Source organism: Botryllus schlosseri, chromosome 5, assembly GCF_051294905.1.
Source record: "Botryllus schlosseri isolate E-star chromosome 5, Bs_hap1, whole genome shotgun sequence".
NCBI classification, from domain to species: Eukaryota; Metazoa; Chordata; class Ascidiacea; order Stolidobranchia; family Styelidae; genus Botryllus; species Botryllus schlosseri.
The window spans coordinates 8,423,310-8,442,510 of record NC_137240.1 but is presented as its reverse complement, the minus strand read 5'-3'; the positions used below and the strand labels follow the sequence as shown (position 1 = coordinate 8,442,510).

The following is a 19,201-nucleotide window of genomic DNA, read 5'->3' as shown; positions in this document are numbered from 1 at the left end:
ACATGCTTGCGGTTTGCGCTGCAACTCACCTGCTTCCAAACGGCCTTGTTACGTCACAATACCGAACCTTTTCGCGTTGACGATCAATGAACTGTTACATTATTTTATTTGTAGTCGATGATGCTGAACTTGTTTTTGTGGCTCGGCGAATATTACTTGTTCTCTGAAGGCTTTTTGATTGTCTTAGGGCAGGGGTGGGCAATTATTTTTCCCCGAGGGCCAAATAAGAAGCAGAAATATATGTTGGCGGGTCAAGTCGGAAATTTTAGAATATCCAGAGTATTGTTTTTATTTCTAAATTGGGAGCAGTGAATTACACAAATTGGTGCTCAGTGGATGTGTTGACATCGGGGAATGACAAAGTGACGTTTAATTACCCGAAAAAATATTTGCCGTCATATTTTGAAACATTGTTAAACATGATACATTTTAAATTCTCTTTAAATCCCTATCCGCGTTTTTCTATCAATGCATTATAATGTATTTGGAATGGCGGAAACAACCCGTCGTCATCCCCCCAAACGTTGGCTCCCAGATCAGCCCCCATCGATGCACGATGCACGAGATGTCTTGTATACACTAATTGGCAACGTTTATGCCCTATTCGCGAGAAGCGCAGAATTTTTTCATGATTCATGATTCAATCGATCAATAACATTGGTAATTGCATATATATTGCAATATTTTTAACCTCTCTCAGCCCACGTAGTGGCACACTCCGTTTTACCGCTAGAGCTGATTGAGGTACTGTCCTGGAAATATTCGGGAGGGCCCGTCGGTATAATTACTTCGTTACATGTTGTTATTTCGTGACCTTCCGTCTGCTATGTGAAAAGATATTGAAATCGCCAAAGCGTACCAAACTAAAAAGACGCACCCGATCCCCGATTGGTATTTCTTCACTGGCAAATATTGCCTATGGACAATTAAACTCCGGGTTTTTCGGTCAACATAAGGGTAATTCTTTTCGGCCAAGGTTTTCTCGTTGTCGAACTTTTTTCCCTTTACTTAGTTAATTTGATCAAAAGTTGCAATTGCAGTGCGTTATCGGAATCCCGTGTTGGCCTAAAGTTCATTTATCTTGGTGCGTCGTGGTGCGGTATCGGCTAACGCCGAAATGCCCAATTCTAAAAACCATTGATTTCTAAATCGGACGGGGCGCGAGAAAAATTTGAATGAAGTTGCAAAAATTTTCAAATAAAAAAATACCCTATCGTTTATGTTCAGTCACGAAATGATTTTAGGCGCCCGTCGAGCTCGCCATCCAATTGGGGGGTTTGGAATGCGGGAGTTACGGTCCTGGTGATAATATATAGCTTATTGTCTTGGTAGCTGGTTTCCAAGACGTGTGCACTGTGCACTGTGCAGCTTGCCGAAATGGCCTTGTTGTTTAGCCAAGGTTGCAGTTATTAACCATCTTTGAATTTCAACTTTCTGCTTTGTTTTTTGACATCCTTTATGGGTGGTTATATATTCATAGAAATGATGAGCACTGATTCACTTGTTTTACGAACTATGGATTTGCAAACACATCACGTAACCATTTGAAACACAGGCCTAATGGGACAATTGCAACAAGTAAGGTTTGGCAACTTCTTGTGACTTTAGTTCTAACGGCATAATTTGCTACATTGACTTTATTTGGAATCTGGATTAGGCATTAGAGGTAGCCTACGTATAGGCTGCGTAATCACGGTGTAATCACGGTATCTTAATGATAGTACACGAATTTCCGGTTCAGTCTATACTTCCTACGGTTTTGGTCCACGCAGCAACATTAAAAAGTAGGTTTTATGTTTTAAATTTCAAGCAACCTTTGGCGAGCCGCACAGAATCGCTCAGTGGGCCTTATTCGGCCCGCGGGCCGCACTTTGACAAGGTCTGGCTTAGGGCATGGACGGGCAACGTACGGCCCATGGGCCGGATCCGGCCAGCCACGTGATTTGGTGCGGCCGGCAGACAGTTTTAGATCGTACATGGTAATGTGGGCCGCGGTCTTTCGCAATTTTCCACTATACTTGCTTGCTACATCAAATTATGATGGATGTAGGTTATTCTTTCTTTTTTCCGGACGCAAATAATAGTGATTTTTAGTTATACTTTAGTTCTTCGTGTCCGACATGCTGCCAGATTTCAAAGAACCTGTTCGCAACATTCATGGACCTCAGATGTCTCAATGACTTCAATAGCTATTGAAGTACATTACGTTAATAAATTCATTGATATACTGTTTTGGTCTTTATGCTTCAAACTTAGAGTCAACATTAAATACGAATAATTCTTGTATTGGTGAATAATTACGCGTTCAATGTAACGATTCAGGAACCCGGCCCGCCGAGCACTTCATTTTCCCATATCCGGCCCGACGACTGGAGAAGTTGCCTGCCTCTGGCTTAGGGGTTAACCTGGTTAGCAAAGGTCAAGAGCAACCATGCTATAGACTCACTAACTACACGATGGATCCACTGACAGAGTTCGTGACAATCACCTCATAAGTCTGGCAGTTCAACCCTAACCGCTGTTAGTGAAAAACAAGGAACTCACAAAGAGTCACCTAATCAATGCTCTCAATTTCCACGCCCTGCCTGGAGTTTTAAGAAAGAGAGAATAAACACATTCATGAGAACACTCATGCAATGTCTCTCACATCGGAGAAATCAACCAATCCCACGACGATTCTCGGATTATGATAGGGTTACCATAGTTTGGAATCGGGAAAGGAGGGTATTTTTACCAAATCATAAGAGTTAGTTGATCGAAACTGAAAACAGCTGACTTTGCAATATTTACATGACTGAACAAAAGTCTTCAATTTCATTCGACTCTCGAAGGATCCGCTCGAACATCCGTTATTACCCGTTTCACGTCATGTATGCCGATTTTCAATTGAACGTGTCCCTTATCCTACCTGTAAACGCTGTAATGGAGGACGAATTGCCAAAAAAGAGGCATTCTCGGACGTATAGTAACGAGTAACCCCAGAAATATCGATAAATGCAGATAGATGCAATGAATTCCATAAAAAAGGCGAGAATCCGTTCTAAGGCAGATCCGACCAGCGGCGGGATTTTGAGCGGCCCGCAGAGAGTTTCTACCCTCAAAGTGAATACTAATCTGAAGGTATTGACTAATTTCATGCGTCACAGAATGAATATGGGTTTACCAACCTGACAAAGATGGTCATGAATCTACTTGTTCTGTTCGGGTCTATGCATACACTTCCGAGCAATCATTTTCGACCATGAACATTAACAAGACAAGGCTGTGTTCCAATATAACTGATGTTCACGTGCAGTCTTTACTAAGGGTTTGTACATCCGACATGCAGTTGGAGTTCAAACAACTTGTTGACAACTTTGATCGACCACACAATGTCTGGTTGACTTCAACAGCTGAAGAAGTACATTAGGTTGATAGATTCATTAAATACTGTTTTTGGTCTTCATGCTTTAAACTTCGAGTTTACAATAAATACGATTAATTCCTTGATGTATTGATTCTGCAGTCCGGCCCGCCAAGTACTTCATTTTTCCACATCAGGCCCGCCAACCGGAGAAATTGTCCGTCCCTGTTCTGAGGTATCAGTCACGGTGAGCCACGGTAGTAAAGGTGAAAATAAAACAATGGCGGTTCGAAAGCCGGTGAGTTCTGAACAACCCTACGGCGGTAATGTTGGTATCGTATCCTAGTGGCCCGATGAGTCTACCGAACTGGTGGCGTGACTCCACGTTTCCAATATGAAATAACCCATCTTGGTCAATGCCGGCCGGCGGACTGATGCAGTCAGCCGTGGAAGAAGTGAAAATGAGAATTCCCAGCGTATAAGTCCAATTCACGATTATCGGATAACATTGATCTATTCGCTTTTTTCTACTTCGACAATAGCCGTGTGACCGCGCGAGTCATTATATGGAAACTATGTGGATATTTTACAGTTGTTTCTTTATGATAAAGAGTATTACATTTTTGTATACATGAGCAAACCCGAAATAAGACGATACATATTTAATTTGCCCCGCTGTGAGTGTGAGTATACCTTTACTGCTGTGTCTAAGTGTTTAACCGTTAGGCTCTAACGGAATTGTACTTGTGAAGATATTATACAGCTGACCCTTGTCTAATCATGTCTAAACGTGTACAGGAGCATAGTGACGGAAGTTGATCCAATTAAAGACCGCGTGATTGTTTATATACTTCTCAAAAGTGGGGGTTCTCTTGTTTTCGATACCTATATTCAATGAAATGCCAATATCACATCAGCGATAATGGGCGCGTCATAAGCATCACACGCAACTTTATCAGAGCCGTACGAATCATGATATTGATACAAGACATGCCATGCGCCATGAAGTCCCGTACTATTTTGATGGACATAAAAACAAACTGTGGCGTATTGATCACTGGGAACTGTGAAATGTAGCAATAATATACACACTGTTATAAATGAAAAACAGTGCGTGATCTATTTCGAGAAATCAATGTTTTTCAATAAATTTAACCAGATCCCAAAGCAGCAAGCTGGAAGTCACAAAAGCACTCAATAGCTATACGCAATCTGCGAAACGATCAATATGGTGCTTATCGTTTTAGGCTAAAACATTATTGCCGCAAATTGGCTATTTACAAGACTTTGTCAAGTGATTGGTGGCGCATAGCAATGATGGACTAGGCAGCAAGCTACTCTCTTCTTAGTACTCTCTTGTATGTTTTATTTTGTGGAGCAGGGATTCTTGAACTGATCTAAGGGGTCCATGAAAGGGCAATAGGCGAATGGGCCCAAACACATTTTCAGTCATAAATGTATTTCGAGTCCAGATATCCAATGTACTTCATTATAACGATGAATGAAAATAAAACCCATGTTTCCTTGAAAGACGTACCAAGCGGTAGGAAAAATGGGGCATTAATAAATAATTAACGACTGCACCAGTTATCACGAAACGGAGAACTGTTGTTGAAAAGGATGGATCAGCAGATGTCCAAGAGCAGTTTCAGGTGACATCCTGACGTTTCGAATAATATTGGAACATATATGGCAATCGCTGCCGGCTCGTAGGTCTATTAGAAACTATTTGACTGTAAACACTGGGTTACACACAACCGCCCATTAAACTTGAAAGGTTCCAAAAAGTTTAAGAACCGTACCTGTAGAATTGTTATTCAAAATCTTAAACTTGGTGTTGTAAACGAATCAATTATATGTTCCCGCTAAATTAGTTGAAACTTGGCCATGTTAAAGGTGTCTTGACCTTAGATCAGGGGTGACCAACCTACGGCCGTAGAAGGAAATTTGTGCGGCCGTAGACACATAATTCAATTAGTATGTGTTGATAGTCGACATGCAATTTGAATTTACGAATTGACTCCCGACTACTTGAAAGATTTTAATTATTCTTGAAGTTTTCTTATCGCTGAGAACGATTCCATGTGACTTCATTGTTCGATTTTAATATAGTTCTCTTTGCAATCTCAGCCCCTCAGAGGAAAATGATGTTCCTCATATAGAAATACCAACTCGGAATCGTATGCTCCAATATCTATACCGACAATCCTGATGGGATATCAAGAAATAACAGCATGCAACAAAGTCACTAACAACAATTGACCCACCCGAAGATGCATCATCATTTATAACTTGCCCTAAATTTTCGAAACTACCCCCTCCATCAACTCTACCGGGAACTCATATCACATGGGCTGAGAAAGGATAAATATTTGTTAGCAATATGTAAAATTTATAATATCAATGACGAAATTCATAAGTGAATAAATATGACATTAGCGCTTCGTGCAACCATGTAAAATCACCTGACATTACCCTGACCACTTGCGATTTTTGTGACTATAGTAAGCCTGTATCATGAAATAGATTAGTCCGGAGTTTACCGGAGAGGGGCATAGCCACTTTAAACATGGACATTGGGCGTCCAGCTCGTTCATATCGACTATTCCCTGGAATGCAGCCGTAGGCTATTACATGTGGAGTCGGATAACGGCCATGAATGGCCAAAAGGTTGGCCCCCGGCCTTAGATAGTCCTTGACATTTGGCGAGATCAGTACCTCCATTCTCCGTGGAGTTGGGTATATTCTATAATGCAACATAACCCGGTGATGAGCTATTGCGTCCACCGGTGTACTGCGTTATTTCTACATTTTATATCGCTCTGCCATGGTTCGTAGCAACGCCGATTTCCATGCATAAGAGGGATTCATTGGGCTTTCTAGGGCTCTAACCGGATCAGACGGTTGTATTTGATTCACGGAGTCATATGTAAGATTCCACGGGGTCTGGGTGGAAAAATACTGTAGTGGGAGCTTTAGGCACGAGTCATTAGACTCTGACGCCACAACAGTAGGTTTTGAGGGTAAAGAGTGAGCTTTGGGCAAAGAAGAAGGGATGTGGACGAATACAACAAATTTATCTTATCCAAGGACTAACTGTTGCCTTTTTATCCTTAACGTAACTTTTCCGATTGTTGTGTTGTCTACAACGCTGTATGTATATTGATGTTCAAATATTTAGGATTACAAATCACAATATTTACAGTCGGTAGATTTATAATGGATAATTACCGAATTTACCATCCTAAATACGCAATTTTTGGCTAATCCAGAATGTTGTGCTCCAATAACTTAATTTCTCGTAGTTGGAATTGACTTCTTGTGCATCGTTGTTCAGACAACCTAATAACTTCAGTGAATTTTGGAAAGTTTCATAATTATGTATATTAAATATATCCAAAGCCTTTCTCACATATAGCAATGCTTCTATAGGTTGAAATCGATCCAACATTTGTGTGCTGCGTTTTTTTGCAATCTAACAATTTTATCAAGTAGCCAGCAAAATTTGAAAATAGTAGACATTCTAGAAAAGCCCTTGTGTTCATTGCATATAGATTAGGAAAGAATCCATGAAATGTGCAAATAGGTTTCAGGAGCGATAAATTTATTTGTCCAATAGGGTCATGTATAAATACACTAATACGACTTCAGACAGAGTATACCGTACAGTAAACTGAACAGAAACTTAGATAGAACTAGTTACCATGACGATGGCCTTTGTCAGACATGTGGCGTAATAGAAACAGTAGAGCATATCTTGTTTTAACGTACTCTCTATAAAGCCCAACGGAACCATGCGCCCATAGGCATGATACCGCTATTCCAAAATTCATACACCATATTACCAATACTTGAATATGTATTCAGTATCGAGAAGCCATTATTTTACAATAATGGAACGAGTGTACTTAAAACTCGTACGTTACGCACGATAATCCTCCATTCATGTACATGTACAAGTATACGTACACTATACAGTGTACAATCGTGGGACTGCATAGCCGCCTGGTTTTATTTTATTTGTAACCGGATCCGGATTCATCTATTTTTCTGAAACAGCCGCAGTGGGATTCCATTTTCAAAAAACTAGATCGAATTGGGACTAGTAATTTGTCCATCTGCCCGGACTAATACATACTTACATATAACCGGATCATGTATTCAAATCTCAACCTGGGTTCCATGAAGCATTTTTAGGGGGTCCACAAAACTTCCAAGTATGCAAAATAGTCGACAACGTAATGTTTATTTCCTTTTAATTAGAGAAATCACGAAGCACTTTCGCTTCATAACTGCTAAGATGTCAGGACTCACATAAACAGAAGGGCAGTCTGAGATGAATATTCTGCTATGCAAACTGATTTGGATTGCCAAACTGCCAAAAGCTACTGATACAAACATAATGTTGTTTAGAGATGTTTTATTATGGTTTTAAAAATAATTGTTTGCAAAATTTATTTTCTCCTGTAATATAAACAACCGCTATTTCAGAACAACTTCAAGATGAGCTGATAGAAGCTAGATAGAAATGATATTCTTCACCACCTATATTTGTGGAAATGGATTTTCGGCACTCGTCAAATCGACCGCGCGGATTTTCAAGACACGGCCGCGTATTTCCAGAAATACAGCTTTACGCTTTGGAACATTAAAATTATTCCCAATTTCTACTAATGAGTATGATTTTATTTGCAACAAAGGTCAATTTGTTGCTGTCTATCACAAGCCTATATACAGTTAATATTTGCACGATAACAAAGCTAAATTTTGACTAAAACTGGAGGAGCCGTGATGGTTCAAAGGGGGTCCACGAAGACAAAAGGGTTGAGAACCACCGGTAAGCAAACCGGCGAATCCTGGAGATTTCGATAAATAATAATATTATGGTCTTGCTGTTGCTAAGGCGATATTCTCTCGAAATATATGGAGCGCAGTGACCTATAAATACAATGTTTCGTGGACGAACGGACAATTGAGCTTGGAAGCAGAAATCCACGATGTGAGCTAAGTCGCGTATGTAATCGCAATTTCAAGGATCATTATTATCCATAGTACGAACGAGGAGCATCCTCCGAACTTCATATTTTGGACATCTTTTCTAACTGTGTATTTGATGATTGGTCTGCAAGGTTCCTGCTAAGTTAGGGGAGACGGAATCTTTCGGGAGTTTGACCATGTCGACATTTCATGGCGGAAAACGTGACATGTGGTTTCAAACGAAATGTCCTGGCAAACTTTGCATAATGTTATCTTAACGAGTCTGGTTTTGATTTTGCAATTAGCGATAATATACAGATTCGTTATCATGAAGATTATATTAAGTATGGTTGCCTCTATGGCTGTATTCGTCATAGGATATCCGACTAATCAGGAAACCTCTCACGAGGTACGTATACCTTATACGTGCAGTATATTAATTCTAGTGATATCCCACAGAGATGAGCATGGATTAGGATTAGGTTTTGAAAAAACAGGATTTGTGAAATTTTGTCGGATTTGGATTGGATTTGGATTAGACATTTTTTTCAGAACGGATTAGGATTTGGATTGGATTTACATATTTTCTGGGAGATTGAAATGTCATGTGGCGAATGGCAACAAACTTTATTCAGATCAGTTATTAATGTACTTATGGTTACTAAGTTGTCTTGAATCAAGTGAATCGTTGGTTGTGAAAGAAAATTTTCGAATTCCTCCATTGCATAAATTAGTATTTTTTCTGAATTTCCAGTTGGAATCGGATTAGGATTGGACATGGACTTGAATAGGAAAAAGTTATGGATTAGGATATGGATTTGGATTTGATGGTTTGGATTTGGATTGGATTAGGACATAGAAATTTCAAATCCGCTCATCTCTGATATCCCAATGACATATTTATTTGTTTATTATTTCCAGATATATGATGATTTCGAAATCGGAGAGGACGCTGAGCAAGCCTCTTATGCCGCTAATGGTGGTAAATTGTTGGCGATTTTCGATGTTATACCGGTGGCGGATAGATCACTCGAATTGTAACGCATCTGGAGGTCATTACATGTCGCGTCTCTTTCATGCGATTAGCCGAATCCCATGACATAAATCTAAATGGAAGTAGAATTAACATGTTACCTATTCACTTTTATAAGCTGAAATCAGTTAAAGACTATACTTTATAAAGTAAAAGTATAAGTACAAAACAAAAGGTTTGTCAGCATCTCAGGTCACACGGCCTTGATAAACATCAATTGGTGATATGTGAGATTGGTAGGGATGGTGTGAATGTGGGGTTCACGATTGCGTTCTGTGTGTGAACCTTAAAATCTTAGAGGTTCACATTCACACACGAACCTTGGTAGGTTCTGCACTGTGAACCTTTTTCATATATTACAACTTCATTATAACATCTTTGGTTGAAATTTATTGCTTTTCAACTGCGGGCTACTCCAAACATGGCTCTGGCAGCATAAACAATCAACACTAAACTCAATCTCAAAAATTTTACCTGCTTCGTTACAATAGTTTGCTCGAAATATCCAGCTTTCCGTTTGCGAATACTTAGGAACTCTCTGCTGTTAACTTGACCCGCAATGACACAACATCAAGAGCGAAATACACTATCTGTAGTCAGCGAATGATGCTTATTCAACTAATCAATGGAATTGATATCGTTGTATCATGTAAAAAATCTAGCAGTTGTACGGAGTCAATCTTGACTTCATATGGTTATTGTAGGCCTATCATAAAAACACAATCCGTGCGATTGAGGTGTTGGCTACTGCTGTATAACTTGTTAATGGGGTAATATCGGTAGTAAGTATAGAAACCAATTTTACGCTCTGCTCATTAAGAACGACTACCAGAGATATAACTTGTGGAGTGCCACAAGGCTGTCCTTGGACCGACTTCTTTCCTCATTTATATTAACGACATTGTTAATGCATCTTTATTCCGCACAACCCTATTTGCTGATGATACTCAACTCGTCATTACCTCCAACACTGTCGATGATTTGCGTGCATCTGTGAATAGGGAACTCCCAAAAGTGTCGAGATGGCTGCAAGCAAACAAACTAAGTTTGAATGCAGATAAGACCGAGATGCTCCTTTTAAATAATGCCAATCATAGTTTCACTGTGGACATCAATCATAAACAAATCTCCACATGTGACTCAGCAAAATATCTCGGCGTCACCATTGATGCCATAATGTCCTGGAAGCAGCATATTGAATGCACAATATCAAAACTAGCTCGGTGTGTGGAAATAATGACCTGTCTGCAATCTTTGGTTTCCAGATCAGTACTACGAACCATATATTTCTCTCTTTTCCACTCTCACCTGCAATATGGAATCGTAGTATGGGGAAATGCATGCACAACATTTTTGTGCAGAATTCGAACCCTGCAAAACCGTGCGATACGGCTGATATCATCTGTACCTTTACGTACCAAACTATCGCCTTACTACCGTAAGCACCGAATTTTGCAAGTTGACGAACTATATCGCTTCGAAGTATCAAAAGTCATTCAGAAATATTTTTCCAATAGTTTGCTTCCTGAGTTTGATGACTTATTCATACCTGCCTAAAATGTCCACTCCCACTACACGAGATCCTCGTCTAAAGGAAATATCTACTTACCCCCACCCAATAGCAACCAAACTAAGAGATCTAGCGGCTACTCGGGACCTATCATCTGGAATGCATTACCACCACACATCCGTGAATTACCTTATAATAGATTCAAAAAAGCCCTACTTGATCACCTCTTGTCGTTACACTAACACTGTTGCCCTACCTCGCCCAGACATTGCTTCATTGATCATTTGCTACCATCGTTTAATTTTTCTTCTATTTTTTTTATATATACTGTCACCTTTTTACAGCCAGACTGCTTAGAGTCAAGTGTACCTGTTTGATGCTGGTGTGATCAGACTATGACCTTCACGGTCTTATCGATCATTCCTATCTGATACCGAATACTGTGCTGTGCAAGCATATTTTCTGTACCACCATCACTGCCGTGTGTTATGTATTTTGGTTGGATGAAAATAATGACTCTCTCTCTCTCTCTCAATATCAACATCGCAGTACTCAGACGCCAAACACATTGTCCGGTCTGGCCTGGTCCGTTAAGGCGTAAGCTTATATTCCCTTGCAATTCCTCGTCGAAATTGTTGGCAAAGCGACGGAAGATATTGATTTTATATGATCATTATATCATTTGATTGCCCCAGTGGCTACGTTTGTCGACGTTTAAAACGTCAATATGTACTTCAGCATTGAGACATTATGTGGCCCGAGTCGTCGCTAGATATTGTGCACAATGATATAGATACAATTATACATGGATGTCAAACGCATTTCCTCGCAGATCGTGTAGCACGTATGAGTACTGAGTAGGCTATAACAATATCTATATCAGTGGTTCTCAACCTTTTTGTCTTCGCGGACCCCTTCTGTACCGTGACGAACCCCGCGGACCCCCTCAAGTTTTAGTTCAAATGTAGCTCACTTATCGTGCAACCGTCATATGTCTTGTGGGAATATCGACTATAGACTAGTGATAAACAGCAACAAAATGACCTTTCATGAAAAAATATCATACTATATGCAGGAATATGGACAGACATTTATTATTTCCAAGGAACTTTTGCAGTTGTATTTCTAATTTCTTGAAATATGTGGTCGTGTCTCGAAAATTCACGCGCTTGATTTGATATGAACGAGTGCCCAAAATCTATTGCCTAAAAGGTAGCTGACGACGAATGTAATAATAACGCCTGACGCTCACGACGATACCTTTGAGCACGATCGCAACATATACGGCACCAAAATTGAGAAACATATTTTGCAATGACGTTATCACTTCCAGACTAGTCATTTCTATATAGCAGCTCATCTTCAAGATATTCTGAAATAGTGGTTATGTATAGTACAGCAGAAAATGGATTCCGTGATAAGGTTTTAATCCCTTTTTTGAGACAGACTAAAAATAAACTATTTTGAACAAAACTCAACAACACATCTTTAAGTAGCAATATGTTTGTATCAGTTGGCAACTTGGAAATTAAAATGAGTTTACGCCAGGGGTGTCAAACATAGACGATTTTATCCGGCCCGCGAATCCATTTTGTGTAGATTGAAAAATGCTTGTATTAATATCCGGTACTTTTGTTACAAATGTTGATTTGTCTGGATGAGAATACTTCCGTTAATTATTTCCCAAGACAGCAAATGTCGAGTCTGTTCGTAGGACATTATAACCACCAGACTACAATGTTATGGTTTCCCACTTGTTACTACTATAGGAACAAGTCAGTCACATTGACGCCAAATTTCGAAAAGGTAAAAAATGCTTACTGCAGAGTTGAGTTTTATGGAATAATGTGCCAAAAAGTAGTTATTCACATAAGCGAAAACGACAATGCCGGACCTTTATATGAAGTTTATATGGATAATTCAAATACCAGTGCATGGTCGCGGTGCTGTATCCATTTCTGGCTTAAAAGGTCCCCGTAGTCTAGAGAAACCTGAATCGTGATTTAATAAAAAAAAATCAACAAATTCAAAAGTCAGTTTAATCTCATTAATCTCTCACAACGTATACACACGTCTAACGCCAGATTACGACTTAAAAGGGAGCATAGAAATAAGTGAACTTGTAAAGTGAAAAGTGAAAAGCAAAGCGTGCGGACGGCGAGCATTTGGAAGGTTTGAATCCGGCCGGCGTCGTAATTTGAGTTCGACACCCCTGGTTTACACAGTTGGATATTTAATCTCATACGGCCATTCTGTGGATGTACTTACTGAAGCATTGGAAGTTTGAAGCGAAACTGTTTCGTGATTTATAAAAAGTAAAAATGGTTTTCAATCATTTTGTAAATTCAGAGGTCTCGCGGACCCCCTGAGAATGCTTCGCGGACCCCCAGGGGTCCGCGGACCCCCGGTTGAGAACCACTGATCTAAATAGTTCTACTGACAGTCTCAAGCAATTGAATCATAGTTTCAACAAACCGTGATATTAACCTCAGCTATGTGGAAATTTGTTCACTGGTATAATTTGACCATGACCATCTTTACTTCTGAATTCTCAAATTCGTCGCCTGTAACATAAAGGTTGTGCTCCGAGCCTACATTTTACGGGCAGTGCCTGTACGCAATGTCGATAGCTATGTTTGTAATTCGAATTTGTAGACGCGAGCACTGCACATCACTTCCGAACGAGTTCATTTCTCGCTGGTGATTGGGAGACTGTAGGGATTTGAGAATTGCATTGTCATACAGGCGCCTCCATGTCTGCTTTTCTCGTCGATCAATTAACGTCGTGTGCAAAACTGAATTCAGCCTTCAAGGCACGCGATATGTCCGAATTCTCGGGAACAATGATTTCGGAAATGACAGCAAGTTTGATTTGACAAATGTATAAACTTAACGTCGAGACCTATTCGGAATATTGATCGTTGCTGTGGACTAGGATTATTTCGAAGAAATCGTTCGCGGCACCCTTACGGGTCGTAAATGGCACACTAATGTGCCGCGGCAAACCGGTTGAGAACCCCTGTTCTAGCCCATGGGTGGACAAACATTTTAGCACGCGGGCAGCCACCTCATCCGCGTCAGCGGTGTCTTACAAAAGCCTAGAGGTGGGCCGTGCTATAAGTCGGCAGTTACGGAAAATACAAAGAATATCGGCCTGGTGTAAATGACCATAGTAGTCGATAAACACCATGAATACCCAAAAACAAACAAACGCGGGCAGCAATTAACATTAACATCTGAAACCGTTCGCAGTCCATTTATGTTAGTACGTTAATAAAGCAATTCAACGCACAGAAAAATGAACGAGATATGTAATCTCATCATCATCTTTGCTACTGACGTCAACGTGGCTTAAATACGCTTCATCAAATAGCTCACTAAGGTTATTGTTGTAAAACATGCCTTATTCACGTTCTTCTGTCAAGACGACATCAGCATAATTCTGAAACATTTAGTAATTAGATTGCTTTATTTAGCAGCTCATAATTTGATGAATTGTAGCCTACCTATTATAGTTTGATCGGTTTAAGATCCATCATATGACAAGTCCTGCATATTGGGTCACTTCCGACAGCAATCGAATTACAATTGAAAGCAAAACATTCATCTTAAATGTTTCGCTTTGTAGATTGGTTTAACAATGAGTTAAACCTAACGGCAAATATAGAGGATGAATCTACCTACGCATCCGATTAGTTTTTTCCAAGTATAGCACTGAAAGTAATAGACTTTCTGGAGTTGCCAATCTAGCATCACGCAGTCGTAATACGAATTTATTCATTTCCCGTTTTGACTTTCATCGATGCTAAGCAAGGGAAATTTTCAAAATGCTTGGGCCCAGAGGTCAGGCTATTTCGCCGAAATACTAAGGCAATTGGATTTACACTACACATTTTATATTTGTATAACGTTACATGGGGATTTCGTAGGCTGCACAAAATGTTGTCGGTGACAGCATGTGGCACCATATCCGTGTTTTGACCATCTATTCTGCAGATCGTTCCAATGCATAGCGCGTCCTCGTGATGGCAGAGGCAAGCTAAATCATTATTCACGATTGTGATGTATTCGAATAATAATTCTTTAGGATTTCGGCCACACAAAAGATTATTTTGGTTTTTTGATGAATTTTCTTACCTGCTGCCACCATGATGTAGCAACTGATCCCCAAGATAACTGTAAAATGATTTATATTTCACAGAGTGTGCAGTGTTCACAGTGTGGGTCAGCGGTCGTCAACTCAAAGCGGGTCGCGGGTCGCGGGTCAAAATCCGTAGAGGCTGCGGGCGGGTATTCAATTTCGAGATAAAATAGATCACACAATTTGACAACCACGTTTATATAACATTACAACATTGCAACACCATGCTTATTATCGTGGGCGACGGGCATAGTTTCCAGAAAAGAAATAATATTTTATTAGGTCATATTAATGAAACAAAAAATAACATGATCGTCACTTTCATCCTACTTCGAACTATGAGCTGCGCATGATACCTGACAACACTTTTCAGCAACTAAATAGTCAATATAGGGTTAGCTAGACACGGTAGCCTACTTGCTAGAAAACTATATCCTCGCAAAGCTTGATCTTGTGTCGAAGTCATTTTCAAAGTGTATCGGTCTTGGCAGTGTATCGGCCAGTGGCTCCTAACGTGGGCGTATCGCATCCCAATGGGCGATATTGAGAAATAGGAGGGCGAAAATACCAAAGGGTGCGAAAATGATAAAACGTCCAGTCAGATACATTTAATTAACATGGTCAAAAAAGCGTTTGTAGACAGCTTATTCCTCATATGACGCGAAGAAAGAGGTCAACTCAACGGAAAGTAGACGTGGAAACCGGTTACCCGAGCACCTATACCACCTCCGAAAAATGACCTTTTTTTAGTAAATTCACCAGCGACAAGAGTTAGGATAATAGCCCGCGGGCCGCGTGTTGGTGACCCATCATGTAGATCAGAGGTGGGCAAACTTTTGAGCTCGCGGGCCGCATTCAACATCTGAATCCATTCGCGGGCCGAACTATATAAAATTGGAATTACAGAAAATCCGAAGTGTTGACCTTTTTTTAGTTGTTACGCACTGTTTTACAAGGGTCTGCGCAGTGAGTTGGTGAGTGTGCGCAGACTCGTAAAAATTAGAGGGAACATTGACTAACCTAAACCAAAACGCAATGTTGGTATTTGAATAGTGAGGACATGGACATAATCTATGTGCTTATTTAAAACGAACCAAATGTAGAGTGATAATATCGTACACGCTTCAAAAACATAGTGGGGTGATTTCATATAGGCTGGGCGGCCTCAATAACTAATTTGTCAAAACTATAGAAATGAAACTCGGTTGTCGCGATTCTTAGAAAAGGAATGAAATTGAAATTGAAATTTACTAATTCCACATTTGGTTCAGTTCCAGGACACACAACTGCATCATGACCATGTCAGCATCAAACACGCTTCTACTATGTGTAGATAAAATATAAATACCCAAGTCTACGCATACAGAGAACAAATCTACCTAAGACACGCGCAAATCCTTTTTTATAAGTACATCACTGAAATAATTAAAACTGGAGTGGCCAATCTGAAATTCCACTCGTCATCCGAATTATTTCAATCTCGTTTAGGACTTCTGTGATGTTGTTTAGCAGTTGAAACCTTTCAAACTGCGTAAGCCTTGAGATCGGGCTGTCGCGCTAGAAACTAGAGATAAAATATAATATAGGAAGTATGTACCTTAGAAAAGTGGTTTCATACTTTTTAAGACACGCCCCCTCCATTATGATGGTGGCAGATTTCGCGTCACCCTTATCGTCATATCACAAAACGCAACCAGGATGCAAGCAAACCCAACGCATTGTTTGATGGCATGGAAGGTTAAGACTGTGGATGAAAGATTTTGAACTATGAAATTCAAACTAAATACTGAGTAATAAATAGGAATTGAATGTAAATCGCGCGGGGCGCGATAAATTTCTTCAGATGACCTCAGCTTCGCCCTCTTCAGATGCTTTCAGGCCACCAAGGGGGCGTGCCCCCCAGTTTGATATCCACTGTCTTAGAATTATCATGGTTAAATACAGTAAGAAAAAGTTTAATCAAGTCCCTGCAATAATTCGATTTTTAGCACGCACGTTATCAATATTTTTAAAAAGTTTCTTTAAACTCTCGCGGGCCGCACAGAACGGTGTTACGGGCCGCATGCGGCCCGCGGGCCGTAGTTTGCCCACCCCTGGTGTAGATCCTACCAAGGTGCCTTCCGAACGCGAACCTTTGTTTACTGGCTTTTGAATATGTCTTACGAACTTGTGATGAATAAAATTCGTCGTCTAGTAAATCCGTACATTGATTGATAAGATGGTTGGGAAATGTAGAGATATATTATCAAATATAATTTCTCTGATTCGTAGCACCTATTTACTATCAGTGCCCTCGAATCGCACTGATTGTATACAATATTGCTAGCACATATAGGCTCGCTGTCGCCAATCAGCGTTGCTTCATTTCCTTTTATAATTATATTTTCAGCCTGCCCCCAGACAAGCTACTTCTTCCCTCATGTCGACCAAACAAGCAACTACATTCGTGTTACGGCGCCTATTTCTAGTCTTTACGATTTCACTATATGCGGTATCTTCAAACGCTTCGACAACGGGAACGATTTCTGGGTATCGTATGCTACCATGCCTGGTAGAAGCAATAACCACAACGAGTATTTCATATCGCATAACTCAAACGATATTACAATCTCAATGAATGGAAAGTATGTGGCGGAAGGGTTGAAATTGAATACAGCCACCGACTACCATATATGCGTGACTAATTTCGCTTCAAAAGGACGCTCAAACGTCTATCTCGATGGTCATCTGGCAGATGTTGTGTATACTAAATCTGGAACCATTGCGGGACAGGGGTCATTTATAATAGGCCAAGATCAAGATTCTATCGGGGGGAGTTTTGAAGCGAAGCAGTCATTTCAAGGCAGGTTGCAGAATTTCATGCTTTGGAGAAGAGCTCTGAAGGAAGAGGAGATCCTGAAAATGTATCAAAATCGATGCTACTGTCCCCAAGATTATCTATTCACATTAGAGCGAAAGAATATTGAAATATTTGGAGCAGTAATAGCGGTTTGGCCTCATAAATGCTAATTCTGCTTCCGATAGAAACGATCGAAATTTAATAATATGAAATTAAGTAGAACTATAGCTGATAATTTATTGAACAAGGGTTCATATTCCGTATCCTATAAACTGCAATGTTTGTAGGACGTTCTTTTGCATCTTGGAATGAACGAATTCAATAAACTGAAATAATCGTTGCTTCGCTGGTTTTGAAACGGGTTATGTTTTGAGTGTGAACATATTATGAATGAGTTCTTTATAAAAGAATATTATATTTAGCTTAAACTGTATTGGCCTTACGAATCACGATCAATAAGCGAGCAAATACAAACGAAACATGCTAATAGAAATCCCAGAAGGCAGTATAGTCTACGATGAATGTAAAAATCATCCAATGACGAGAGGTGGTGAGTAACGAAGTACTTCTACTTTTTCGAAGTACTCAAGTAGTCTTCCTCTACTTCTGGTACTTACTCAATTAGATCTTTTTTTCGCTACTTCTAATTCTACTTCGTAATACATTGTGAACTACTTACTTACTTTTCGCTATTTTCAGTTTGTCAAGTAGAAGTAGTTTAATCCCCTAATAAGAAATATAGCTTAAGGAATTTCGGGGCTGTTTTCACGTAATACAAACATGTAATTTGCATAATAGTCATGTAATACCCATAATTTTCGTTGCGCTTCGCGCACAGTAGATATGGTGTCAGCAATATGTTTTAACGAAAGTATCGCTGGATATAATTTAGATACCGGGTTGCGTGGTTTCGTTCATACCGCATTGTCGCCTATACCAAATATTTCATCGCAGTAAGTATGACCCCCATAACGTTTGAAACTATCGCTTCGCAATCTAGCAATAACCTATTATACCTACCAGTCCATGAAGTGTCCTAATCTGGAAAAATGGAATTTGACATTTTTAACGTTAGACCTGTTTTAGCACACCACCTTTGAAAACTTCCGGACAAAAGACATGAAATGTATTTTCCGCTTTTTAGAAGTAGTAATTGCATTTTCTTTCAATTACGAGTAATATACGTTGAATTCTAATCATAGTTTCAGTTCTTTTGTCTGGAAAACATACATGTTGAAGTATAAAAGCAAGTGTAGTAATGCCTTATGTATTCCGAAAATAAAGCTATACACTATATGGAATTGTTGCGATCTGGAATATTTTTAATTAACGTATACTAATCGCGCAAAGTGTTAAAG

General features: G+C 39.7%; 1 protein-coding gene across 1 annotated transcript; it reads left to right on the top strand.

Moving 5' to 3' along the window:
• Positions 1-8,492: 8,492 nt before the first annotated feature.
• On the top strand, positions 8,493-18,183 carry LOC145438889 (mucosal pentraxin-like). Its single transcript, XM_080316271.1, has 3 exons — positions 8,493-8,729; positions 9,242-9,302; positions 17,394-18,183. Exons 1-3 carry the CDS (start codon positions 8,565-8,567, stop codon positions 18,011-18,013), a joined length of 846 nt encoding a protein of 281 aa, XP_080172397.1. The 5' UTR covers positions 8,493-8,564; the 3' UTR covers positions 18,014-18,183.
• Positions 18,184-19,201: the final 1,018 nt, after the last annotated feature.